Source organism: Eublepharis macularius, chromosome 19 (genome assembly GCF_028583425.1).
Source record: "Eublepharis macularius isolate TG4126 chromosome 19, MPM_Emac_v1.0, whole genome shotgun sequence".
NCBI classification, from domain to species: domain Eukaryota; kingdom Metazoa; phylum Chordata; class Lepidosauria; order Squamata; family Eublepharidae; genus Eublepharis; species Eublepharis macularius.
Genome location: NC_072808.1, coordinates 22,107,980 through 22,135,747, shown reverse-complemented (window position 1 = coordinate 22,135,747; position 27,768 = coordinate 22,107,980). Strand labels below are relative to the sequence as shown.

Below are 27,768 nucleotides of genomic sequence, written 5' to 3'. Positions count from 1 at the left end.
AGGCAAGTTTAGTCAGCTGGTAGAGCTTGTCTGAACTTGCTGCTCTTTGCCCTCGCTGTTATTCTTGTCACCTCTCAGTGAGGAACTTGCCGTTGCAGCTCATTCTAAAGAACACAAAGGGTTTTTTTTCACATCCACATAGCTTCTCTGCATTCTCCTCTCATTTGTCAGAAGGCCCTGAAGTTTCTGGCTACACAATATGTGTGGGTGGGGAAGGAACACAGAAACGACTAGAGAGGGCATTTGCGTAGAAATCTTTGGAAAAACACTGGGAACGTACCCAAGAGAACAAGTGCTTAGCCGAGATGACTGCAAGCCACGATTATGGAAAATGGAAAGTCTGAAAAGGAGTTACAAGGCTACACAGCTGAAGTTCTCGCCGGGTTCCAATGAGGCTGTGTCGTGCAGCTACAAAACATTGAAAGAGAGACATTACTCACACAGACTACTTCCGAGTGATTCTTAAGATGACGCAACTGCCCTTCTTGAACAGAAAAGTACAATGGCCTGGTTCTTATATCTGTTCTACCTTCCCAGGAGAAGACGTATGATCAGCAAATCAACTACAAGAATGGTAAAACATGAACGCTCAAAACTACCATAGCGAATCTTGCAGAAATGAAATAATAGCTCACCCCACCAAAAGACAAGAAGCTTAACTGGTGGGACTCGCTGTTGTCTGGGGTCAGGAAGCAACTAAATCAAGGCAAGGCCCCACAGGGTGGTAAGGGTACATGAAGGTACCTAAAAGAGAGCAATCTCAGGGATCTGAAGGTCATAAAGGGAAGACTGATGCACTCAGTGGCAGTACAAAATTTTGTTTATGTAGAATTAGTGTGCATGGTGTTTCACAAGCAAAAGAAACAAGGAAAGACAACTGCCTTGAGGAGATTACAACGTAAATTCAGCAAGGGTAGGAAGCCATGAAGGTACCAGTAGATATATAGCAACGCTAGGGCATGTCCATGGTTGGAAGTGAGGACAAGGTAGCCTCCTGCTTCCTGACGCAATCAGCACAATAAACATTGCAACGGGAAGTACCTCTTCTTGCATGCAACTTGATACGCTAAAAGGCAACATTATCTTCTAACTGCTCATGAATTTCTAGACTCCAGACTTCCTATCTGGCAGTGCACTTCCTTTTCACTCCAGATTTTTCAGCTTATGTATTTGCCAAGAGAAACCACTAGATACGCAAGTTGCTCAATACTCACTAAAAAGGAAAGAGAGGCTCTTTCGAATAACAGCAAAGACATCCCTGGAAATGGAAAGCAGAAGCAGCTGCGAGACTCACTAAAACGCCTCTTCGTCTTCCAGAAGTGGCACAAAAGCTTAGGCAGGCTGGCTGTTTGGTCGCACGGAACAGGCAGTGGGGTTGTGTTTTTAGTGGGTTTTATGTCGATAGCTTGTTATCTAGTCTATGATGGGAATGTTATTCTGAACAGAGGACTCACCAGGATTTGTAATATCCCTCATTTCAGAAGTCCTAGCACTACCATAAACTCGGTATTTCCTTCCAATTTCACGTGTAGCTTTCCAATTTCACCAGCATTCATGATCTCTTTTCTCCACCATCACCATTTTGTCCACACAACAGCATCACCCAGTGAGCTTAATGGGTTCCCTACTCATATGACAATCGAACCATTGTGCTCCACTGGCTGTTATTGCTACATATAGTCCAGAAAATATACACTGGATTGGGCCCACTGGAAATTTCCAATCGGATTTCCATTAGCAGAGCACACATTTCTTGACTCCCCCCTCACACAACAGTATTAACATTCCCTTCTCCCAGCCATGCACCATCGTGGGAACATGAAGTCCAGGTCAGAGGAAGGTGGAATCAGCAAAAAAAATGCCTATTCCTAAAGCCATGAAAATCTTGTTGGATTCATGCAAGATACCCAGGCTCCATACCTAGGGATTCAGACACCTGAGCAAATCTCCATGGCATCGTGGCAAAGAAGAGCTGCTAGCCTGCCCTGGCTCTGTTTAAGCCCTACCAAGACTAATGGCTCTTATAAACAATCTTTCAGGCCTGGAGATCAGCCACACACAGGAGAACCTTCTTCGGGGATACAAAATGAAGGGTCTCTGTATGAGATCGCTTGCTCTCCCATGAGAATGGAAGGCTGATCAGTAAAGCGCTAACTTTAGCTTCATCCAGAGAACTGATCCTAACGAGACAGACTGCAGGTCAGAGGACAATTTTTTTTCCTCGGCAGTTGCTGGAGGCAGGTTTGCTGGTCAAAAGCAGCATGAATAGTTATTATGGGATACTTTTCTTAGGCCCAGCCCAATGACGAATAACAGCCTGCAGGCGTTTGAGTTTCCCAGAACTTCATCAGGCCAGATGTTACAAAATGATGAAGAGGAATTCTGGGGAATTCAAAAACTTGCAAGCTGCGAGGCCCACTCATTGATGACGATCTAACCACTGTGCGCTGTGACACACATTCCAGAAAAAATACAGCAAGTTGGATCCACTGAAAATTTCTGAAGCTTGTGAAGGCACGTTTGCTGGGCAAAAGCAGCGTGAATAGTTGGCCCTCTCCAAAACCTGTTTGCGTTATTTAGAAGGCACGGAGACTAAAAAGTTGCCAAAGTGGAAGATCACGGGGCACTTCAAATGTTTTTAACACACTGTTGGTTCTGTGCACGTGTCAACAAAGACACAGTATTACATCTGGGCCACAAAAATGGGAAGCACAAATACTGGATGGGGGATATACTTCTGGGCAGTAGTATATGTGAAAGGGATCTTGGGGTAAGAGTGGACTGTAAACTGAATATGAGCAGTCAGTGTGATGTGATGGCAAAAAAGGCCAATTCAATCTTGGGTTGTATCAAAGGGGCCATAGCGTCGAAATCGCAGGAGGTCATAGCCCCTCTCTATACTGCCTTGGTCAGGCCACACCTGGAGTATTGTGTGCAGTTCTGGAGGCCTCACTTCAAAAAGGATGTGGACAAAATCGAGAGGCTGCAGAGGAGAGCAACGAGGATAATCAAAGGTTCCAGAACCTCTTGAAAATGGTCACATGGCTGGTGGCCCCACCCCCTGATCTCCAGACAGAGGGGAGAGGGCAATCTCAACTCCCCTCTGTCTGGAGATCAGGGGGCGGGACCACCAGCCATGTGACCATTTTCTCTGAGGGCAACCCACTGAGTTCCACCACCTCTTCTCCCAGAAAAAAAGCCCTGGGGACAATGTTGATCACACTTACAGGATTGTTGTAATCCTTACAACGAAACAATGTGGAAGGTTCAAAAAAGCTACACAAGTGCCAAGTATGACTATTTGTCACTTTTAAAAAGTGTATTCAAAGTGATATACAGTGCAATCCTAAATTTGATTAGAAATAAACCCCACTATAGTCGATGGGACTTACTCCCAAGTAAGTATATGTAGGATTGCAGTCTTACAAAACAAAGACAGCTGCCAATGAAAGCAAAAAAGAATGGTATTAAAAAAAACACGTATCTTAAGCCTGCCTTAATACAAAACCACCACAAAACCTACCATCAGAAATGGGTATTTACAGGTATTGTTCATATTGTTTGGCCCAGGCTAGGCCAAATCTGGAAGTTAAGCAGGTCTGACCCTGGTTAGTAACTGGATGAGAGATCTCCAAGGAAGACCAGAGTCACTACTCAGATAGGCAATGGCAAAACACCTCTGCTGTTCTCTTGCCTTGAAAACTCTATGCATATGCTACAATTTGACTTCAACTTGATGGCATTCGCTCTCTCTCTCTCTCTCACACACACACAAAGTAGATCTTTTTAAAAAATCCCACAATCAGGTAATCTGAAACAATAGTTATTTAATTATCCCATTCCCAAATAAATAGCTATTTGCTTCAAATTGGAACGAAGTGAAGGAATGCAGCATGGTACATCTTTCTTACAAGATAAATGTCCACAAGGCAAGGGCCACTACTGAGCAAGCCTCCTTTCAATCAATGTATTGGGGTCAGCAATGTACTAGTTTACATTATTTAATTTTTAAAATCACACTCTATTCTCACTTTCCCCAACTCCCCCACCCTCTTTTTTGGCTTTTTTCTTAATTTACAATCAAAAACTTGCGCCCTTTGTTGCAACTTTTTGGTTGACCCTAATGGTTGCTGTCCACTTCGAGATGGTTTAGGCAATGAAAGCCATGAAGCCAGGATGGGTTGGTCTTCTCGGACTAGCACTTACACCAAGGTGAGGAAGAGGGAGGCAAATTCAACCTTGACCATGACTCCAAAGTATCCATTGAATGCAAACAGACCCCAAACCCGCTTCCCCCGTGCCAAACAAGTTACCTCTTTAACGCACAGGAATGAGTACCTTGGAGGACTGTGATATCTTCTGGGAGGAAAGAGCCCAGTTGCTGCAACAGACCAAACCGTAATGACTGGGTGGAAAAGATGGAGGGGACATTTCTTATGCTCTTCAGAGAGCTTCCATCATGAAGACTTAATCAGCCAGTCTCAGTCACTCTTAAAGTTGTATGAAAAGTCCTCTTTGACCAACAGGCTACTTGCAAAAGAGCAAGTTCCCCAACGTAACCCCCTGTAGAAGTGAGATCTGCAGACTCACAAGCAGAGTGTTGCAGATTCCCAGGCTCCGATGCAAGAGAGACCGGACGTGACACTAATCAGATCCCGCCCCCCACATACACCAAGATTCTCCCACCTCACTTTGCACATCAGAGGCGAAGGGTAAACGAAGCAGGTCTCAACTGGGGTGACCAAACCAGTACTGATCCAAATGGGAACTCCAGAGATACCAATTCAGACTTTTGGTTCTGCGCTTTCCAGGACTGAATATGGAATCTTGCAAAGTGTGTGCTCCATCAGAGACCCTCAGACCCAGCCCCCCCACTCCAATTCCTGGCAGCCACTCCTGAATAAAGCAAAATTAACGGTTTGGTCCTTTAAAAGAGAAAATATGATCGCACCCATTCCACTCTCAGCTAATTCAATCTTTTTATTTGCTCAACAGCTTCAACTGATTATCAAACAAAAAGATATAATAGCGCACTGGTAACTATGACAACTGACTGGCATCTCCACAGCAAGACAGAGAAGGCAGAAGTGCCGTGACCAGGCCCCGTGAGCCTGCATGACCTCCCTCAAGTGAATACCAAGGGTTTCCAGGCAACACAGCAGGGTTTTGGGGGGAGGTGGGTGTTTCAGTGTGGTGAGCAAGAGAGCCAGTCAGGAAGCAGCTCACACGAATCATGAAGTGTCTACATTGGTAAAGCACATAATCACTGAAGAGTTTGGAGCAAAGGAAAAAAAAGTTGACAGAAGCTGAAGGGGCGATCTCCTTTACAGACATCCGGCCAGCAGTTCACGGCCTTCCTTGGCCTTCCTCACAGCTCTCCTTCTTCAGCTCTTCATAGACACCCTCTGTCTTCTCACCTTTCTCGGCACCTTCTGCCACTCGGGCATTTGGCACCCAGAGGCCAGAGTCAATGCAGCGTTGCATGTGATGTTTTGCTTCCTAAAACGGGACACAAAGCACAGGCTTCTTCAGAGACAGAGGCATCCTGCAGTCTGGAACAGTTATATTATACAGTTATATTATCCAGTTGTGAATTCTACACTAAGGCAAACTACGACCAAAGAGATGACGAAATTTGAACAGATCTTAATGCAACACATGTACAGCACAAAAGGAATAACTTCTAAAATATATTCATATTTAATTGAAATAGATACAAGTACTTTAAATGGATTGAAAACAATCCGGAAAAATGCTACAGGGACAAGAATAGAACAAAATGTATGGGAAGAATTATGGATAACTCAAACAATGAAAACAGTATCAATAGCTCTCAGGGAAAATTCTGTGAAGTTATTAACACCGATGGTATATACAACACAAATAATGTAAACTGTTGGAGAAATTGTGGTCAACAAGGCAACTATATTCATATATGGTAGTCATGCCAGTACTGTCAAGAGTCTGGAAAAAATATTCATAGAAATGGAAAATATCAAACATCAAGATATCTATGCCACATCAGCACTGGCCCTATTAATAATCTGGGGGGGGGGGGGGGACGACAAAATTGATAAGTGTCATCAAAGAGGATGAGTGTTCCTGCTGATGGCAGCATGTAAGGTTATAGCAAAGTGCTGGCAGTTGGCAGAATCTTTTATCGGTGCATCTTTGGTACTCTGAATGATGGCAAATTGCAGTAACGGGAAAATTGACATACCAACTCAGAGTTGTCAAAGATAATGCTAGAATGTTGGATTTTTATGAAACGTGGCAAGAAAAGTTCCCAATACGAACATTTATCTGAACTCTTCCTCAAACCGGGGGAAAGAGATTATATTTGTAGCATACATGGAAATGCTCTATAAAAAAAGGAAAAATTGCATTAAAAATTTCCTCTCTGAGTTCTATATAGTACAAGATAAAGTTGAAAAGCCCTCCATTAAAAGGTTGATTCAACAGTGCCTGTTTTCTTTTTCTTTCTTTCATTTCCTTTCTTATTTTTTATTCTTAGCTTTTTTTCCTTTTATCACATATGTTTTTTGTTCCCTATTCCCTTATCTAACTTTGAATGGCCTAGATGGTGTTTTTATGTTGTTTAAAATTAATAATTTTTTTAAAAAAATTAAAAATTCTGCATCACCGATGCTTTATTATAGAAGGTAATAGATAAATTATGTAAATAAATATGGGTTCAGCCTCAGACCCTTTGTTGAAAAAAACGCAACCTAAAATGGGACACAAAGCGCTGACTTCTTCAGAGACAAAGGCACCCTGGAATGATGTCATTTAACCAATGGGTTGGATCCCAAAAATTTCCACAGACAGAAAGAAGCAGATGATTTGTAATGATTCACCTCCATGTTTTGCTTGGAAGCCAAGCCAATGAAAATTACTGCAATGGTTCGGTTGGGGCATTTTTAAAAATGTAACTGAATGGTGTCAGGCCAATAAGGCCCACTTGTAATTCCTTTGTTCAGGAGGGCTTTCTACCCAGATTATAAGAAGTAGCTCAGAGGGATGCTTTGAGGGACTGTATGCTATGCTACTGGATACAGTATGCTGATGCAGATAAGCACCACTAGGGAATTTCCACGTTACTTAACAGGCCATGTAAATTAGTTAGGAGTTGCTTCAGAAAGATTTCATCTCGACTTCTCAACTTTACGCTTGTTTTCAAACTTACTGCTACTGTACCCTATTGTATCTGTTTCACTGAATGTCTAACGGTGCTCATCATTGTCCTTGCGCAGTGAATGTCCTACCTGTTGATTGCATGGTATTTCACTTGAACTGCATAATCCGCCTTGGATCTCCATGAGAAAGGCGGACAATAAATAAATAATAAAATAATACGAATTTCTCTACCAGGTAATGTGCAGCATATGATAAACCAAGCACCCACTTCCCAATTTGGTCATCCTGGGATCAAGAACATTCATGGAGACTCTAGGCATGTATGGTCAGCAGACCAGGCCAGATAGCCCCTGCTGTTTTACACACACACATTTTGGATTTTTTTTAAAAAAAGTTTACTGTTATCTTCTGATTTTCAATGCAACTTACTGATTAAACTATGAACTTTCCAAATGAGTATGAAAATTCTGCAAGAACTTGCAGGGGGCATCTCATTTCCCCCTCCTGACAATTTCCCACCCCTGAAGGCCTCTGTAGCGTCTTCCCTTTTCCTGCTTCCATCTCTCCTCCTAACTCACCAGCCAAGCTACCTTTATCTGCCCCCGGTCTTCAATTCTCCCTCCTTCCCTCCCGCTGGCAGTCTTTTCCTGTGAAAATTCTGGTTAAGTTGCATGCTGCCTGCCACCAGGCCAGTCCCAGTTGTGTGGTTCTGGCTGGGCCAGGCCACGTTATGCAGGGAAACCCACAAAGAGACCTCACTTTCCCCTGTATCCCCTCCCCACTATTTCCTCTTTTCCTCCTCCTGCTAGCCCCCATCCTCAACTTTCCATGCTTCCTTCTTCTCACCCATCATGCAGCTTACCTTTCACCTGCCCGCCCCATCTTCATGTATATCTATTTACTTCATTTTATACCCAATCCATCTCCACAATGGGGACCCAAAGCAGCATGCATCATTCTCCTCTCCTCCATTTTATCCTCACATCATCCCTGTGAGGCTGGCTGACTGGCCCAAGGTCACCCAGTAGAATCTTGCAGGTGCTCATTTCTGTAGCAGAGACGTAAGTGCAGTCAAGGTGTGGCAAGAGGCTGCCACAGAGTAGCATCAGACATGTTTCCAAAACTTCTGCAGGCTAGGGAAATGCCGGGCACTGTTACAGACACTCAACATATACCAGAATTTCCCAAAGTTAGTTAACCCAACACCAAGGAGACTCACAGCAGGATCCATTTTGCTTATAGCATCCTGTAGCATCTGCACATCTTTCACATCAAAGCACTTCTGGAGTTCCTGGGAAGAGGAGATGGCAGCAATTAGCACAGCAAGTCATCTGATTCAAAGAGCAGCCTATCCTCGGCGCCACACTGCCTTGCTCAATTACAACTAAGAGCTGGCACTCCAGAGCTATTTGAGAGCACCACGAGGAGGCTGCAAATCAGGCCATTGCTTCTTCCATTTCCAGTCTGGCACTGGAGAATCCAAGCAGAGGATTAAGAGAAGCTCCCTTCAAAAAGTCACAATAGGTGTGTGTAAGGAGTGGGGGGAAGGAAGAGTACTGCTCTATCATGATGCTTTGAATAGCACAGACTGAAAAGGCTTTCCATGAAGATGGGGCCATTGCTCAGATGGAACGCTTGCTTTCCCGGAGAAGGCTCCAGGTTTGCTCGGCATTTTCACTGAAGGATCACCGTATAACAGAGGAAGGGAAAATCTCTCTTCTCCTGATTTTGGGAAAGCTGCTGTCAGTTGGAATAGACTGTTCTGGCCCAAATGGACCCATGGTCTGACCCAATACAAGGTAGATTTGTATGTCTGAATGGGTATCGATACTGTCCCCACCTGCAGGAAGCCAAGTTCCACCATGAACTGAATGCAATGATGAAATCCATGCATCTCACGAAGAGAGCTGTGGTTCTCAAAAGCTTATGCTACAGTAAAGTTGGTTAGACTTAAAGGTGCTACTGGACTCTTTACTGTTTTGCTACTACAAACTTAACACAGCTAACTCCTCTGGATCTATGATGAAATCCTTATCTCTGAAAACTTGGACCCAACATTATTGCTGGGGAAGCAAGCTAATGCAGTTGTCAAAAAAAGGCGTTCTTCCACCTTCATTTAGCCCAGAGGACAGCTCCCTACTTGTCCAATCTTGCCATAGAGATCTATGCTCACGGTAACAGCAAGGCTAGACTACTGTAACGAACTCTACATGGGCATGCCCTGGCAGGCAACCTGGGAGACTCCAGTAGACGCAGCGTGCATCAGTTCAGTTACATGCATATTACACCCACACCGAGCTCAATCCATTCAGTTACCAGGTTCAATTCAAAACATTGAGTATCCTCTATTCCAATGTTAATGTCTTATCTTGCTCTTTCTGTACCATTTTCTACTTTTGTCATGCCTTTTTTCAACACACATTGTCTGAGACTCTTTTTTTTGACATTGCTTCTAATTTTTGTGATCCTTGCCCTATTGCATTGTTTGTTGGCGGTCTCATGCTATTTCACTGCATTATTTTACAGAGGACAGCCTGCTTTGAGTCTAAGTGAAAAAGGCAGCTTGCCAGGTAAAGAAAGGAAACACGCGTCTTCTTAGTGAAACAATAAAGTTAATTTCCTGTTGTTGGTTTGCTCACTGAGCTGCTCAGTACTCTGAGTTACTCACAGATGGGAGTGATTCATATACTTCCACGGGGTCCAGGCCACCAGGCCCCAACCGTTTCTTCTGCTCCTCCTCTTCGTATTCTTTTATGGCTCTCTCAATGCGTGCCTTGGCTCGGCCTCGCACCCGCTCTTTGAAGGATTCCAACTCCTCATTAAAGCCCTCCATATATTGCTGGTCAGCGGTCTGGATGGGATTTAAGATGAGAAAAGAGGGCAGGAGCACACGGGATGCCAGCCAATAACCAGGCATTGAGCAGAGGGTTTAATGGGAACAGCTCTTCCCAAACCACCCCTCTCATTCCTCCACATGCACAGCTTAACATGGCCGTAAAATGTCTGCCCAGTACTTAATATTTCATACTGCTTGGTGAGTCATTCTAGCGAACCTCCATGGGATGGCCAAAACATGAACCTAAAACTACAAGATAGGTAGCCATGTTAGTCTGTAAAAAAGCAGTAAAAAACAGCAAGCAGTAAAAAAAAAAGAGCAAGAGTTCAGTAGCCCCTATAAGACTAACAAAATTTGTGATAGAGTATGACCTTTTTTAAGTCGCAGCTCACTTCTTCAGCTCTGTGATAGAGTATGACCTTTTGTGAGTCACAGCTCACTTCTTCAGAGGTGGAGTGAGCTGTGACTCACGAAAACTCATACTGTAGCACAAATTTTGTTAATCTTATAGGTGCTACTGGACTCTTGCTCTTTTCTGCTAAAACTACAAATGACTCTAGATTTAATTCTGGAGTAAATTTAAATGCATGGGTAGCATTGTTAAGGAGCAAGATTTGGGTCCAGTAGCACCTTACAGATGGGGAGCTCTCTTTGTCAGATCTGACTGGAAATCTAGTTGGTCTCTCGAAAGCTCATACTCTGGAAATCTAGTTGGTCTCTCGAAAGCTCATACTCTGGAAATCTAGTTGATTTTTAAGGTGCTACTGGACCCTAATCTTGCTCTTCTACAACACACCAACATGGCTACCCATTTCAAATTGTTAAGGGACAGTCTCTATCCATCAGGGGACACAGAAAGAAAACCTGCAGGGACAAGCATTGCAACCAACCCCTGGAGATCAGTGTTACAGGCTGTTGCTGTTACTTAATCACTCTAACTACCCAGGACCAAGTACCACAGACCCCGTTTAGCAGAAGTCACCCAGCCACAAGAGAGCTTGTGATGTGAAAAAGAGACACTCAATGTTACCCACAGGTTTTATAGTGAGAATCAGCTGATAAGGTGGGTGGCATTCAAGGAAAGAACGTTTTCTTTAACCCGGACTGTAGGCTCACCTTGATTTTAGTGAAGAACTGCCTGAAGCAAGCTCTGGGGTCAACTTTGAGGCTCTTGGCCAACTCCAGGATGAACTGCATAACAATGGTCTGATGGGCCACCTGCTCCATCAGCGCATGTTTCTGAGAAAGGAGATGGAAAAGCAGGTGAACAGCTAAAGTCACACAGGCAGACACCCCACAGCTCCTCAACAGCATATTTGGTTGTGCTTGGGCTAGAAGCAGGTACAGTTTACAAGTGAATATAACCCTAGAGATGTGAAGCTGTTGGAGGGTGTGTGTGTGGAAAAACATGGTCTTGGTGTGTGTGTTTCTCCTCCGCTCTTTTCCAGTTTTTCTGATTAAAAAAATGGGCAATTTAGGGGAGCACTGAATAAGGCCTTATTAGAATTTTGTTTTCCAGTTCAAACTTTTATTTTTTCCTACTACTCATATGGAAAAACGAAGATGTGTGCGCTAAGGTATCATTAGGATGAGGCAGTTTGTAGCTTTCTCATGTATCGAGTACACCTGCAATCTTGCCTGCAGAAGCTGTGGCATTTATTCTTTCAAATTCCAAAATTATGCCAAAATATGCCAGCTTTATAGGGCTAAGTTATAAATGATTACTTTTACATTGGTAAAGCAACAAACTAAATTCAGTGTTGACAGCATTGCTTGAATTTCAGCTTTCCCCCCAAATTCTGTTTCTTTCTTCTCAGTTTCGGGCTCCTGAAACTACAGGCACAGGAGACCAGCCGGCCCAGAGCTGTGACAGCAATCCCATCGCAGTCAGCCTTCTTGACCACCCTCCTCCCCCCTTCCAGCTCCAGCTGCCAAAACCAAGCCAAGCATCAGCCCTGCCTATCAACACATTCCAGAGGCCATTTCTGAAGTCAGGATTTCCCTCAGGGCATGCAGCTGGCTGCAAGACAGCATGGACTGACTCAGCAAGACCCAACGGCTACAGTACCAGATGCAAGATGACAGCTGAAGGGAAAACGAAGGCTCTGAAGCAGGGGCTGGCAACTTCTGTACAGAATTTACAAGGACTATCAGAACGCACAGCGACCACTGACGGCATGCTGCCTTTCCACATCTAGGATTCTCTTGTTTAATCAGGACCCTCGCCTGTGCCATATTCATAGACAATAGATATTGTTGGGAGAAACCATAATGACCTAATTTGCTCCTCAGCAATCTCAACCAGGGAGGAACCAAGTTGTCCCTCAAAACTCAATGTGCCAGGCCATTTATGGTAGAAGCCAATTTTAGCCAGTATAACGTGACTGCTATCCATAATCGAGCTTCCACCGTTACCATGCCAGCTTCCAGTCTTACAGCTGCATTTGACACATTCTTAGGTGTTTGAAGTACTGCGCTTAGGAATTTGGACTGTGTTATTTCCATCAATGTCCTCTTCACTGTAATACTTAGCGGAGCTCCACATAAGATCTGCGTGAGAGACTTGCACGAAAATAATCTAATGGCCGCTTCCACACTGCGACCCCCTCTGGACCAATAAAATTTTTGTATCGCCCCAGCACTCTTTTGTGCATTAGAGGAAACGTATTTTATATGTGTATTTTTCCTCCCATTCTCCTGTATAATCATACCTAAATGTTTATAACAGTACACCTGTTCTATGCAGGTCTCATTCAGACACCATGAATATCTCCTAGGTCTCTCTGCAAAGGCCATTATTTTGGTTTCATCATAATTATATTACAATCATGTTAGCAGACAGGAATAGGGAAATGATGCTCCAAGTGGCAAAATATGGCTGGATGGTCATTAATAGGAGGAAATCCTGGCTTAGTGTGCAGAATCCTAGATAAGTAGTGTTATAATTTGGTAATAAAAGGTAATTTGAATTTTAGATATTTATATTATGTAAGTTATAGTAAGCTACAATTTTAATGATTGCCTGGATATTTTAAGTTTATATTGTTGCCAAATAATTATGCTTTTAGGACTGATCAATTTTATAAGTAAATTTTTAAAGGTGGTAATTTGTTGAAATATGTACCTTTTAAATATTTATTTTAAAATGGCATGTGTCTCGCTGATGTGCAATCATGTAATTTTGAATTAATTTCAAGAATGTGATGGCCTCTGGCTAATAAACTTTGTTGTTGTATGCACTGAAGGCATGCAGCTGCTCGTAATTGCTATTAGCTAGTGTTCAAACTTGTTATCTGTACTCTGTTATCTGTATCTCTGTCGTGAGATGGGTCTCTAAACCCAGGAACTAAAATAAATATGGGGAGAGACACCCGTAAGAATTGCAGCAAGCAACATTTCTTAGACACCAATGTTTGCCCTGTAGTTAGCAAAACCTAGAAATGAATTAGTTTCAAGAACGGCCCAGTGATTACACAAAAGCCGAGCAGGTTCAGATATAACTTCCCAGAGCCTGAGGGCTCACTGTCCTCTTCGACACCCTTCAGTGAGCCAGATCTCTGCTCTACCCTGCTTCTTGCTCACCTCTTCCACTTCCAGATCAATACACCAGATGACTAAATAATTAGCTGTCTCTTCACACACAAGATGCGGGTTATCAGACAAATACTTCTGGCTGTCATCCCAGCGCCGCAACATGCCTGTGAAAGAGGAAGGTCTCAGCATCAAATCGGCTCGCTAGTTTGCTCTCACAGGCACCAGACCTTTGCACTGGGCATCTGACACAGTACGGACAGCACTCGAAAAAAAACCCAGATGGGTTGTGGCTAGACAACAGGCAAAATAGTGATTTGCATTCATCAGGAGAAGTAACTGTGACGTATCAAGGGTGGGGTGGGGAAAGGCTGATAGCACTTTCTCTTGGGAATACGCAGACAGATAAAAAAACTGATCCTTCAGAGAACTCAAGTATTAAGACAGAAGACTGTGCAGACTTGGTCTGCAGACTAGCCTGCTCAGTAAAGAACCAGTGAAAATGGCTCCCAGTTTAGAAAGTGGGCTTGATATAACCCGAACACAAAGTTGATGAGGTTCAAGATTTGCAAGACGGCCGTGTTCACATCTGTTAATGGAAGGCAGGTAAAGGTAATCCCTTGCGCAAGCACTGAGTCATTACTGACTTATAGGGGGACGACACATCACGATGTTTTCTTGGCAGACTTTTTGTTACAGGGTGGTTTGCCATTGCCTTCCCCAGTCACCTACCCTTTACCCTCAGGAAACTGGGTACTCATTTTTCCGAACTCAGAAGGATGGAAGGCTGAGTCAACCTTGAGCTGGCTACCTGAACCCAGCTTTCTCCAGGATCGAGCTTGGGTCGTGAGCAGAGCTTGGGCTGCAGTACTGCAGCTTACCACTCTGTGCCACGGGGCTCCAAGTTAATGTAAGAATAAAGCAAATATAAGAAATACACACACGCACCCCAAAAAAACCACAAAGGAATTTGAGAAGTATATTACTAACTAAAGGAAGTCAGCAATAAAGGTTTTTAAAATATATTAGGAGGAAACCAGCATCTGCAGCCCACCCCACTCCTAAACACAATCCCTCAAGGCCAGGATCGAATCCTGGGGGACTAGTCCCATGGTCTTGATAGTTCTGGAGGGAACACATGCCTACCTCTCTCTACTTTCTGAATGGTCGTCAGCATTACCACCACCCTACCAAAGAGAATTAGCAAGAAAGGGTCTTCCGTGAGCTTTCAACAACCTTTTGTGTTAGCTAGAAACTACTTTTCTAAGTCCTGTACTTCCCTTTCCCAATTTTCCTCATGTATTCGTGTATTTCTAGAATGAAGTTTTAAAAATTGGATTCTAGCCCTGACAGATTTCTTGTAGGCTGGGCAGGAGTAGAATATAGCCTGTGGGTTCCATGCAGCCTGGTGGGGGAGGGCATACCACACCCTGGAGCCCACAGCCCCAGGCTGCGCCCATGTTCTTGGCTTCCCTTCCAGTACCCCTAACCAGCCCCACCACCATGCTGAAAGGTGGCAATTTCTTGTTGGCCACTGCCATTACCGTTGAAATCACCAAGTCCTGGTGGCCAGGCAGCAGGTGGCCAGGATTGTGAAGAGTTCCAAAGTTGAGGTAATGAAACAATCTAGTCAATTTAGCAAGCATTCGTCAAATTAAGATCCATGTAAGCAGTGCTTTTTTCTTTTTAAAATAAGAGGTAGCACTCATGACGTTCTTCCTTCTCAGCGTAACTCCCAAATATCCAAGAGATGCCAGTATGCCATAAAGAGGAACCTCCTGAAAAAAAGCCCTGAATGAAAGTGAGCAATGTTCCATATCGGGGCAAGAAATCTTTCATTTTATTTCATCCTAGAAAACTACAAACACCATTCACCAGTTCTGCTAAATTCATCTACCCTGTAATGACTGAGGAGTTCTAGATTTTGCTAAAATATTTACCACCAATATTAAGAAAAATCCCAAGCTTTAGTTCAAGCCTTGGATGGGGGAGGGGGGGAGATGGGTTAACCAAATCTTAATTAATCACATTCACACTGGTTTCTCTCTGAAGTTACTTTGCAGGATAATCGTGAGTTTCAGAACAACAACAGAAAGTCCGGAAAGCCTGATAAGTTCTCTCACAGGAGCTGAAAGTGACAATCGTTTGGGTTCTGCCATCCTAAACCGAAACGAGAGAGCTGAGCACCAGAGACGAGACGGGGGGATTCTGCCTCCAGCTTACCAAAGTGTTTGATTTGCTTTTCATACTTCTCCACAAAGGTTTTGTGTTTCTTCTCTTTCTGCTCTTCAGTCTCTTCACCCGGCTTCTCAGGCTTGACATTGAAGACACTCTGGAATGACAGGGAGAAGCCAGATCAGCTGACAGCTGGGATTCCTTGGCTAGACCCCTGCAGGGCTGGCAGGCCGAATGCTGCTCAGGCCAGAATCCCACCCTGGCTTCCACTGAGCTCGAATGATCTATTATTATTATTTTATTTTATTCCATTTATATTCCACTCTCCCTGTGTGCGGGCTCTAATACTTGGGATGACACTGACAGCACAGAGAAGATGAAAAATCACCAGCTGATCATTCATAGATTTCAATTTTCACACTTAAGATAAGGGGAGTCTAGAAATGCAGGCATCATCTGCTGAAGGGTGTGACCTCAAAGCAGCTTTGGAAGAAAAGGCTACATGGAAAAAGTTCCTTTCTCTTACTGCTTCCTCTGCTCCCCTTTTTCTTGCCACTTTACAACCCTTTGCAAAAAAACCCTCCCTTATGCCCCATGGTGTTCTCCAAGACTAAGCATATCCACTTGAGGTTATCCGTGCATGAAAGTACAGCATCAAGGGCACATAAAACCCTCCTTTTCTCTAGCACCAGAGTATCTTCCAGAAGTCCAGTCAGATCTTTCTACCTGTACCAATTCTTGGGGGATGCAGTTAAGCCAGTCAAACATCTTGGCCAGGATTCAAAAGCTGTTCGGCTTAGGCAGGAGGTCAGCACAGACTGGCCATTTTTCTTTGACATTTTTTATCATCGTAAATCATATCATGAACTGCATTTGAAACAACTCGGTTTCATAAACAGTTTGCCATGGGGCACTGCAGGGGAGACAAGTAACAAGAAAATCAAAGACCCTCCAGGACTCACACAACTAGTTTCATGATTAGAGGGCTGTGGCACCTTTGCTATGAGAAAAGTCAGAAAAGACTGGAACTTTGCAGTTTAGAAAAAGAGACAAATAACAATATAATAATAATAATAATTGATGTATATACAGCCCTTCAGGACAACTTCATGCCCACTCAGAGCCATTTACAAAGTATGTCATTATTATCCCCACAACAAAACACCCTGTGAGGTGGGTGAGGCTGAGAGAGCTCCAGAGACCCGTGACTAGCCCAAGGTCACCCAGCTGGCTTCAAGAGGAGGAGTGGGGAATCAAACCCGGCTCTCTGGATTAGAGTCCCCCGCTCTTAACCACTACACCAAACTACACCCAAAGGGGTGACACGGTAGACGTTTATAACATTATGCACTGGGTAGAGAGAGCAGAGAGAACTTTTCCTCCCTCTCCCCAAATACTAACACTGGAGGGCAGCCAATGAAGTTGACGGGCAGCACATTCAGTATGGACAAAAGGAAATACTTGTGGACACAATGAGCGATTCAAATGTGGAACTTGCAGCCAGAGGATGCAGTGATGACCACAGGCACAGGCAGCTTTCAACCGAGATGAGACAGATTCATGGAGGAGAGGCGTCTGAGTGGCCACCCACCACGGTGACTAAAGGAAGCCTCCACATTCAAAGGTAGTCAACCTCTGAATAACCGCGACAGGAGGGAGATCCCTGGGCCTCGATGTTCAGTTTGTTGGCCCTCCAGTGAGACAAGATGCTGAACTACACTGGACCACAAGTCTGATCCAGCAGGGCTCGCCTGATGTTTTGGTTCTTTAGATTTTACCTCCTTTTATTTGTAAGCCTTTGTATTACTTAATTCATGAAAGACTGCCTATAAACTGCCATGTCTGTAAGACCCTTTCGTTATGCCAACGGCTGCATTTGCTTTTTCATCGCCAGACCTCTTGAACCTGGATGATGTGGCAAACTGAAAATTAAAATTATTTTCATTTAAACTACTTATATCCCACTTCTCTGTCCCAACCAAATTACAAAGAAAATCATGCAAATGCTACTAAGGTCTCAATCCAAAGTCCACAAGTGTGTTTAAAAAAACAACGAGTGTGTTATAAGAACCCCAAGCAGAAAACTGGGCCCAGCCCAATGCGAGGAGCTTGGTTCACCTTACTGAAGCCGTCTTTGCTTAGCGTGTCCACATTCCAGGGCATGTTCTTCTCCTTCTTCCTGAGCGACTCTGCTTTCTCCTCCCAGCTCCTTTCTTCTTTTTTCAGTTGCTGTGCTTCAGCCTGTAACCGCTGCAGCTCACTTTTGGAGTTTTCCAAGCCGGACAATTCAAGTTCTTTCACCTTCTTCTGGCACTCGGCTAGTTTCCGCTTGCAGTCCCGGCATCCCTTGTCCACTTCCTCTTTCTCCTTCTGGAACTGTTCCATCCTCTCAACTCGGGCCTGGAAAACACCCATTTAGACACTGATGTTCATAAAGTCTACCTAAAACTCCTTAGCAAAAAGAACATCCACGTTCTTGTTTGGAGGCCCTCAACTTGGAAAGTGTTAAACTACCTGTATTAAGACACAGTCCACATGACATCTTTTATCAGCAGAGGGCAGCAAGCTTACTTCTAGTGCGGGATCAATGGCGTTGCTTCCTAGCCTCTTAATAGAGATCCCTCGCCAAAACCCTCTCCAATAATATGAGCCAGCCCTCTTTCAAGTCCTTAATGAATGGCAAAGATGGGGGTAGGGTTGCTGTCAGGTCCGTTGCCCACAGTCCCTCCATATTGTTACCCAGCTTAGATATATGTTGCAATAGCCTCGTGCACCTGTTCCCTTGGTGCTTTCCAGATTCCAGGATGGAGGAGTCCTTATCTCGGATGGCTCGCCGCAGCGGCCTTGGGACAGCTCCTTCCGTCCCACTACCGATTAGGCTCTGCTGGACTATGAGGGTGGGGGGAACATGTATCATGTACTCAATGCGTCATCCTAACAAGGAGCTGTGTATAGCCAGACGCCTTTATTTTGCTTCTGTGTATACTATGGACATAGGTATGGCGAAGCCTGATTCTCTAAATAAAACCCGTTTACTCGAGAGCCTGGATTTCTTGCTGCAAGGGGTTAGAGTCAGCCTCTACATATCCTGTCTTCTACAGACTGACAGTTGCAAGCAAATCAGGGTGGATATAAATAATGATTTTTTAATTTATTAAAAAAAATTTTAATAAAATGTTTTTTGAGAAAAAAATCTATCTAAAGATAGTTTTCTATTTAAGATACATTATAGTCCAAAGGTCATCATCATGAAATAAGGATTGGTTTTTAATTATGTAGCATGCAATTATGTATTCATGCAATGTTTAAATTTTTTAGTAAACAAATTCCATTAATCCATTCACAATGCTATGTTCTACCAGAGTTTTCTGTAAGATTATTGGGCAATTTTTCTATCTAGAAGATATTATCAGTTCTCAAAACTGAATTTGTGTCTGCAGAGATCACATGTCCCTTCTTCACAGTGAAAAGGTTATAAAATAAACATACACGGTTGAGAAAAAGACCTTAATCCCCTTGTTCCTTTGCAAATCTTTGTACACAGAACCAACTCCTTACCTCTTAAGTGCTAAGTCTCAAAAAATTCAATGAATAGAAGATTGTTAGATCTGCACAAGAGGCTAAGCGTGAGGAGTCTTTATGTAGACAACCATGATTTAAATCTAGTCTTACTGACTAGTGACTTAAATCATGATTTAAATCGATTCGATTGAAATCAAATCCACCCTGAAGCAAATCAGAAAACAATCTGGCATGGCTATTCAGCTGCTCTTCTAGGATAGTTGCCAGAAAGGAAAGATGCAATGCTGGCATTGTTTCCTTGCAGCTGAATATTTTTAAGCCCCACCCCCTCCCGAATGTTTAGCACGTGCTCACCTATGTAAGAAGGAACATGTGTACTGGGCAGAGATGAAAGCCAGCAAAAAGGAATAGCTGCCTGTAAAATTTTAAATGACTATGCCCATTGCCCACCGCAAACACAACCTCCTACTCTACAACTCAAACCATGCCGAGCAAAGGAAGCCGGAAAGGCACTCTGGAGTGGCAGCAGCAGCACCTAGCGACCTAGCTTAATCCCCTACTGCTCCAGCCATCTGCTTCCCGGAGTGCTTTGTGGTTCTCCCCACAAGGAGATTGCAGCCATCTCTTTCCCAAGTCTTAAATTTCCCCCCTTACAGTACAACATCAAATTTGGACAGCCTGATGCTCAAGTAGTTCAAAAGATGCATTTTTCCAGCATCATCACTGTGCCCAGCTGTGAAGGTAGTCATTAGGAAAGGTGTAGTACAGCTTGAGAGACTGGTGGTGGTTTTTAAGCGTTACCCGCACAAATGCAACATTCAGAAATCTGTGCAAGAAAGAACAATTTGATCTCTCAGAGTACTTGGCTGCAAGTCACTATACTTTAACAAAAAGACTTCAAAGGAAGACACCACCATGAAATTGTTGAACAAGAACTTAACAAATCTGATTATATTCAGTGTGGATATAATCATGATTTTAGGTATTTTTTCACAGGGAAATCCAGTTTCGCTTCAGGAGTTAAGTCACCACAAGAAGATACACAGCAGTATCACAAACAACGTCTGTTGTGACTGGGCCTCTCCATTCTTATATCACATACACACTTGAATTATGCATAGAAACTTGTCAGACTTCATGTTGCCCTGAGTATGTCATCTTTTCCTCTATTTTTCCATCTCTGTTCCATTAATCTCTACCAAACGAGAACCAATGCTTCACTGATGTAACGGCAAGCTTCACATCAACTCATGCCATAATACAGCTATTAAAAAGTCTTTAAAATGTCACAGAATTTTTTTTTATTGTATGTTCTTCTGAGTAATATGGTCTGGCTGCAAAATTTACCTACAGGGCTACACACTCAATGGAAATAAATCATGGCTGCACGATGTCATTGACTTATTATTAAAAGTATGTCAAGTCTTCCCAGATGAGAGTTTGTTAGACTACTGTAGAGCGCATAAGAGATTACCAAAGACAAGCGTCATCAATCAAATGAGCCACATCTGTGTCTGATTTCTCAGTCACATTTCAGACACCATTTCACAAATGGCCTCCTGGTCAGAAAAAAAGGACTGGAACGTCCTGGGAAGTTACTGCTACTTGACAAGTTTGCCTACTCTTTGAAAAGGAGTACAGGAAGGAAAGCAGTCTGTACAAATGTAAGACAGTCACAGTGGAAACAGGCCCCCCCAAAAGCACAGGAATAAAATTAAGTAATAATTCCTGGCAAAGACACACCATTAAGTATATACCAAAGCAAACCACAGCTTCTCTCTGCAACAGCCATCTTCTAAAATCTGTACCGTTAACCCTGAGTCCAGGTTTGCAAGTCTGAGAGAAGCAGACAGGTTTGCATCCAGTAATCCCACCAGGTTAAATTCTCCAGCCTACATACATAAAGGAGGTCAGAACAGATGATTCTTTCTTCTAACCTCCTGAGCTATGAATAGTTTAAGCTGAGGTTTAAGCACATTTAGCATCATGTTGCCTTTGAACCTGAGCATCGTCGTCCATGTTCTTTTCGCTTGCGCTGCTTCTCAGAAACTGGCAAGCAACATATTGATCTTGGTAAAGCTAGGACTGCTAGTCTTCTGAACTGACATCTGTAGCTCATCCCTTGCCTAAGAAAACATAATGGCCTCATTCAGCATTTTTAAACAAATAAATGAAGAAACCAAACAGTTTCTGGAAAGATGCCATCTACTGTACTAAGAGGTGGGTTCTGGTTTCTTATTTGGCTGAACACTAGATATGTTCTTAAGGGGGAAAGAGCCAAAGATTTCAAGAGAAGCTTCTTCTAAGTAGGTGGTTACTCGCAAGACATTTGATTAGATTTGGCAAACTCTCATACTAAAATATATTGTTTTCAAAAGGTCCCCAAATTCTTGGTTGTCTTCATCTGTTGATAGTATGGGGAAAAGTCCATTCAAGAAAAGATCAACACACTATATTAATTTGGGGTTTTTTCTGCATGTATTTAGAGTATGCATTGAACAACCTATTAAGATCAGGGTCATGCAAACACTTTTGTAAGTAATCCTATCCGTAACACCATTTTTGTAGTATGCTTCATTAGCATATTGATATATTTGGCATCAATATTAGGCCTTTCAGTCAACTGAAGAATTTTACTAAGGTAACAATCAGCTTTTTAACTTATTACATTCAAATAACCGTATCCTGTTATGAAATCCATGCATGAAATCCATGCAATCCACAGCTCTTTTATCTGATTATGCAAATACAGGGGAATTCCCAGATTTGCGGGGGGGGGGGGGCAATTTCTGGGGGGAAATGTTATTTGTGGGTAAAATATCCCCCCAACCTGAGACGCCTATAACTGCAACGCAAACTCCATGGCAACTCCTGCTGGGGTTTTCAAGGCAAGAGATTAACAGAGGTGGTTTGCCCTTGCCTGCCTCTGAATAGAAGGCCTGGCCTCCCATCCAAGTACTAGCCATGACCCACCCTGCTCCGCTTCCAAGATCGGATGAGATCAGGCCGGGATGGGCCATCCAAGTCAGGGCCTGTTGTAATATACATATTCCAAAACTCCTCCCTGAAATACATGACACAATAAAACAAACAAAAGCTACCACTTAGGAAAAGCCATGCTTAATTTTTCATTCTTGATGGCAGTTACATAGCACAAGCCAAGGAGTGCCAGTAATCTGCGCTGACACCATCAACAAGAAAGCACCCCCAACAATTCATATTGGCCCCTACCACTCAACCGACTAGTGTCTTAACATGCTATCCCCCCCTGAGGCTATTAAGGCTTTCCCTTAGTGGTGGGCCCCCTTCCTGGCCGCCTTGTTTCCAGCTATAGATAGGTCAGGAGTAATGCCTAAAGAATGGAAGAACGCTGTTGTAGTACCCATTTTTAAAAAAGGTGATCCACAGCTTCCTAATAATTATAGACCAATTAGTCTCTTATCCATCATAGGGAAGCTATATGCAAACCACCTGGCCAACAAGCTCAAAGCTTGGATTTTAGACCAGCAAATCCCGGGGCCTGAGCAAATGGGCTTTTGCCAAGGTAAGTCAACCCTGGACCACTGTGTTGTTCTTAGTCACCTAATAAATAAATATAGAAAAGGGAAAGGCCCTAAACTATACACGCCCTTTTTAGATCTCAAGGGAGCGTTTGACTCAGTGCCTGGGGATATTATGTGGAAGAAACTGAGCCTGATGGGGATCGATAGGCGTTTGCTTTACTTGATACAAAAACTTTACTCTGAAACCACCTGTCAGATCAGATGTTCGAAAGAAGGAGATCGAACTTCCAGGATTGCAATTACATTGGGTGTCAAACAAGGCTGTACTCTGGCCCCTTTACTGTTCAATCTTTTTCTAATGTCATAACATTAATCTATCATTTTAAAATTGCAGCTTAAATAAATACACTCATTTCACATGAGCATCCTGAACTACTTGGGATCTTCTCTTTTAAATTTGAATTTATTTATTTTTTTGCAAGCGAGCAAGTAGTGGCAGGAGAACTAAGGGGAGAAAAGCAGACGTATACAGAGAAGAGAGCATAACTGTCACGCATGAGGGATAGAAAATCGGTTGTATGACACTTATAGGTCAAGCATCAATCCCACATAGCCACTTTCCAGTTGCCACCCTTTCTTGTACACTTTGGAGAGTAGACGCTCTGGCAATCCACCCTGCTGAGGCCCCTCCCCTCCTCAAAGCCCACCCTCTCCAGGCTGCACCCCCCAAATCTCCAGGAATTTCCCAACCTGGAGCTGGCAACCCTACAAATTGAGGCTCAGTGAGAAAAGAGGGCTATAAACAAGATTAATTCGTGAGTTTATAAATAAACGGGGCTTCCCTTGCCAGCAGGCTGGAGGAGTGCAGCAGGCGAGGCAGCAGACAAGAAACGGTCCAGGGGCGGGGAGAGGGAAGCTGCCCCGAGGGAACTTCTGCCTGCCGGGCTCCGCTCACCTGGTGGCGCCATCGGAAGAGGCTGGGCGTGTCGATGTTGGGGTGAGTCTCGTCCTCATCGTCGGACACCTCGATGTGGTCCCAGATGCTGTAATCCACCATGGCGCAGCCGCCGCCTCAGACGCCGCCACCGCCTCGCGGCCTTGCCGGGCCTCCGCGCGCGCTTCCGCTTCCGCTCCGCCCCACTTCCGGCAGGCTGCTGGGGCGCCGCGCTTGACGTCACTTCCGGCCGCGCCTCAAGCCGCCGGGCTTCGGCTGCCAACCCCCAGGGGGGAGCTGGAGATCTCCTGGGATTAAGCTCCTCTCCCGGCCACAAACTATCAGTTCCCTTGGAGAAAAGGGCTTCAGTGGAGGGGGGACTGTGTGGCATTATTTCCCGCTGAGGTCCCTGCCCTCCCCAAGCTTCACCTCAAATCTCCAGGCAATGGGTTGCCAGCTCTGGGTTGGGAAATTCCTGGAGATTTGGGGTAGAGCCTGGAGAGAGGGGTTTGGGGAGGGGCCTCAGCAAATTATAATGCCATAGCGTTCACCCTCCAAAGCGGCCATTTCCTACAAGGGAACTGATCTCTGTTGGCTGAAGATTAACTGTGATTACGGGAGATCTCCAGTCACCACCTGGAAGGTGGCAACGCTAGTACCCCCAAGTCTTAAGGAATTCCCCAGCTCAAAGCTGGTAACCCCAGGGGACAGAGTCCAGGGAGGAAGGGACCTGAGTGGGCAGGGTTGCCAGCTCCAAGTTGGGAAATTCCTGGAGATTTTGGGGGTGGAGCCTGGAGAGGGTGGGGTTTGAGGAGGGGAGGGGCCTCGGTGTGGTACAATGTAGTAGAGTTCACCCATTAGAGCAGCCATTTTCTCCAGGGGAACTGTTCTCTGTTGCCTGGAGATCAGTTGTAATTCCGGGAGATCTCCATCTACCACCTGGAGGCTGGCAACCCTATCAGTGGGGTATAATGCCTTGGAGTCTCCCTCTCCAAAGCAGCCATTTCCTCCAGGGGAACTGATGTCTGTTGGATGGAGATTAGCAGTAATTCTGGGAGATCTCCAGCCACCACCTGGAGCTTGGCCACCCTGATAGGTCTGCCAGCGACATGCTGGGAAATGCCTGGAGACTTTTAAGGGTGGATCCCGGAGAGGGAATGGAGGGCAGATAGCTGCAGTGCTTTGAAAGGCTTCTGCTGCCTCCTGTTCCCTACCAAAAGGGGGAAAGCAAGAGAAGGCCAGGAGGTCGCTATTTCTTTTTCATCCTGAGCTTTTAAAAGGATCGTAACCAGTAGAAATTCAACAGGTAGAGAGGCAGGGATGGGAGGCTCCCTTGTTTGGATTGCTACATGTCGCTTTTAAAAGCACAGGGACCAGAGAGGTTCACTTTTGCCGAAGTACTCTGGAATAAGCACATTTTCTAGCACCCCACGCCCCCCCATCCCCAAGAAAGCTTCTTTTCTGCACTAAACTAGCCTGGGTTTCTGGGATGAGGGGGGAATCCTTTGGGGCATATTTTTAAAGATGGCTGGTGACTATGGGAAGGAAGGATGCAGAAAAATAAAAGACCAGTATTGAATGCATGACTTCAGTTAGTTTATTCCAGACTGCAAATCTGGAATAACTTCCATATTTCTAAGGGCTAGCCTGGGGCATCTTCGATTACAGCTCACTCACTGTACAGATAGGAAGCTTTGGGCAGCAGCAGTTGGAGGGCATCTTAATAACAAAAGAAGCAAACGCCTCTGTGACCTATAAAAAACTGAACGTGATTAAAAGCCATTAAAAACAGAACTGATACTGAGTTCCAAGAAGAACGATACCTATTGCTGAGCCAGGTTCCTAAAACAGCTGCTAACATTGTCTCCCTAGCATCACCTGCAGTTGGTCCACTTGTCAGATGGCCAGAGCTGGACTGAGGGTGCATGCCCATCCCCAGATGATTGACAGCTCAGCAGACATTGTTGGACTCCATGGCCCCGATTGGCTCTAGCTCTGAGCAGGGTCCAGTTTGGTAGTGTCCGGGCAGTGATGTGTCAAAAGAGATGGGTGGCAACTCTTAAGCAAGCTGCTGAGAGGTGCAAACACCTGAAACGGTTCCCAAGACAATCTCTTTAGTTCCCATGCATCTCACAACAGCTCCAGTTCTTTTAAAAAAAATCTTTTATTGATAAATTTAAATCCCTGTAAAAAGGGGAGAAGAAAAGAAAAGAAAGGAAAAAACAGAAAGAGAAAAAGAGAAAGAAAGAGAAGAAAACAGAAACTAGAGAAAAAGAACAGAGAAAAATGATACATATGTAAGAAATCATCTCTACAACACCTGTAATATCCTTACAAACATTATACTTGAAGTCTTCTAAAAAATGTACCTTTTCTATATTACCCCCTTTATTTAATTTCTCCAAATTTATCTTCTTAGAAATCAAATCCACAAATCATCAGTTCATTTTTTCCTGTTTCACGCAGACAGTCAATAAGGGGTTTCTAATGTATGAATGTAAATAATGTTTTTATCTCTGATCAAAGTTGTAAGTTTAGCCATCTTAGCTAACACCATCATTTTCACAATCCAGTCATCCGTTGAAGGCAGTAGTGTACTTTTCCATTTTTTCACATATAAAAGCCTTGCTGCCGTTGTCATATATAAAAATAAGATGCCATATTTATTTTCCAACAAGAGCTCCAGTTCTCATGAGAGCTTGGCAGCTCCAGCACAGCTTATGCAACTCTCTATGCTTCATCCCGAGAGGGCTGGGGAGGGGCTGACAAGGACGTGTACTGCCTCCCACTGTGAGAGGGGCAGGAGTGACCTTGAAGGACCAAGAGACTGACTCAGTAAATAAGGCAGCTTCATGCATTAATTGGCCAGACATTTCTGTCCCTTGATTCCTAGCAAAGGAAGGGGAAAAAACAAAATAATGCCCAGTAATAGCCAGTAATTCTTCCCTGTCCTGTCCATGCCCTCCAAAGCTGCCATTTTCTCCAGGGGAATTGATCTCTGTAGTCTGGATATCAGTTGTAATTTCAGGAGATCTCCAGGCAACTCCTGGAGGTTGGCAAGCCTATATCCACATTGAGTTCCCTCCCTTCTTCAGACTCTGCTCTCCACCAGCATTGCCCTCAAATCTCCAGAAATTTCCCAACCTGGAGTTGGCAAGCCTCCTTCCACAGCTCTGCTGTATGCCCCATCCCACCTGCTTCAAGCCTTGCCTCTCTTTGCTTACCCTTCCCCAACCCCTCCTCTCTGAAAATAGGCCAGAAGTGTTCCAAACTGGTTGTGACTCCCCTCCAAGACTCAGGTGTGTGAGCCCAGATTCATTAAAACACAGGCACTAGCTCCAGCCCCCTCAACTGGACTCAGAGCCAAGCTACAAGTGAAGAATTACACTTGTCAGGATCACTTGCCAGGCAAGTGTAATTCATCACCTGTAGCTTGGCTCTATGAAGCCGATAGGCAATCAATGCAGGAATAGCTGCAGTGCTTTGAAAAGTAAAATAGCGTGATTTTATTTATCACATTTATAGTCTGCCTTTCTCACTGAGACTCAAGGCGGATTACACAGTGTGAGATTAGCACAGTCAATATCAAGGACATTCCATAAACAATGTCACAGGGTAAATAAACACAAGTTGGCAAAGACAGAGCATTAGCAAGAATCCTATATGGAGCTGAAGAAATGCTGAAACAGAACATAAGGCAATTCTAGGGCTGACATTAGACAACATGAGGCATAGGAGCACATATATAAAACAACAGATAGTATGAAAGGCGATGTAGTGGTGAAGTCTATGGTCCCCGACTAATTAGCGAAGCATCTGAGATCCCCTCCCTACAATACAAAAGCCTTTTTGAATAATTTAGTTTTGCATCATTTGCAGAAAGCGTTCGTTTGCTAGGAGACTGGGGGCTCTCCTGACCTCCTCAGGCAGGCCGTTCCACAGGGCAGGGGCCACCACAGAGAACGCCCCGTGTATGGGCTGCTGTTGATTTCGCCCAAGTGCAGGGTGGCACCTGCAGGAGACCCTGTTCTCTCTCTCTCTCTCTCTCTCTCTCTCTCTGAGACTCGAGGCAGACTACAGAATAAGGAGGCAAGGCAATAAAAACAGTATAATACATACAACAAACAGTG

The 27,768-nt window shown here is 44.2% G+C and overlaps 1 protein-coding gene across 1 annotated transcript; it reads right to left on the bottom strand.

Moving 5' to 3' along the window:
• Positions 1-4,960: 4,960 nt before the first annotated feature.
• CDC37 (cell division cycle 37, HSP90 cochaperone) lies at positions 4,961-23,845 on the bottom strand. Its single transcript, XM_055003574.1, has 8 exons — positions 23,660-23,845; positions 17,798-18,079; positions 15,728-15,836; positions 13,556-13,671; positions 11,090-11,212; positions 9,806-9,988; positions 8,357-8,428; positions 4,961-5,499 (listed from the first exon to the last, which is right to left on the bottom strand). Exons 1-8 carry the CDS (start codon positions 23,759-23,761, stop codon positions 5,347-5,349), a joined length of 1,140 nt encoding a protein of 379 aa, XP_054859549.1. The 5' UTR covers positions 23,762-23,845; the 3' UTR covers positions 4,961-5,346.
• Between the last annotated feature and the right edge of the window lie 3,923 nt (positions 23,846-27,768).

Coding starts and splice junctions, on each gene's coding strand:
- CDC37 (XM_055003574.1), bottom strand. CDS start 23,761: ATGGTGGATTACAGCATCTGGGACCACATCGAGGTGTCCGACGATGAG. Junction 18,080..23,659: donor TCTTCCGATGGCGCCACCAG/GTGAGCGGAGCC, acceptor GGTGTTTTCCAG/GCCCGAGTTGAGAGGATGGA. Junction 15,837..17,797: donor GCAAAGACGGCTTCAGTAAG/GTGAACCAAGCT, acceptor CTGTCATTCCAG/AGTGTCTTCAATGTCAAGCC.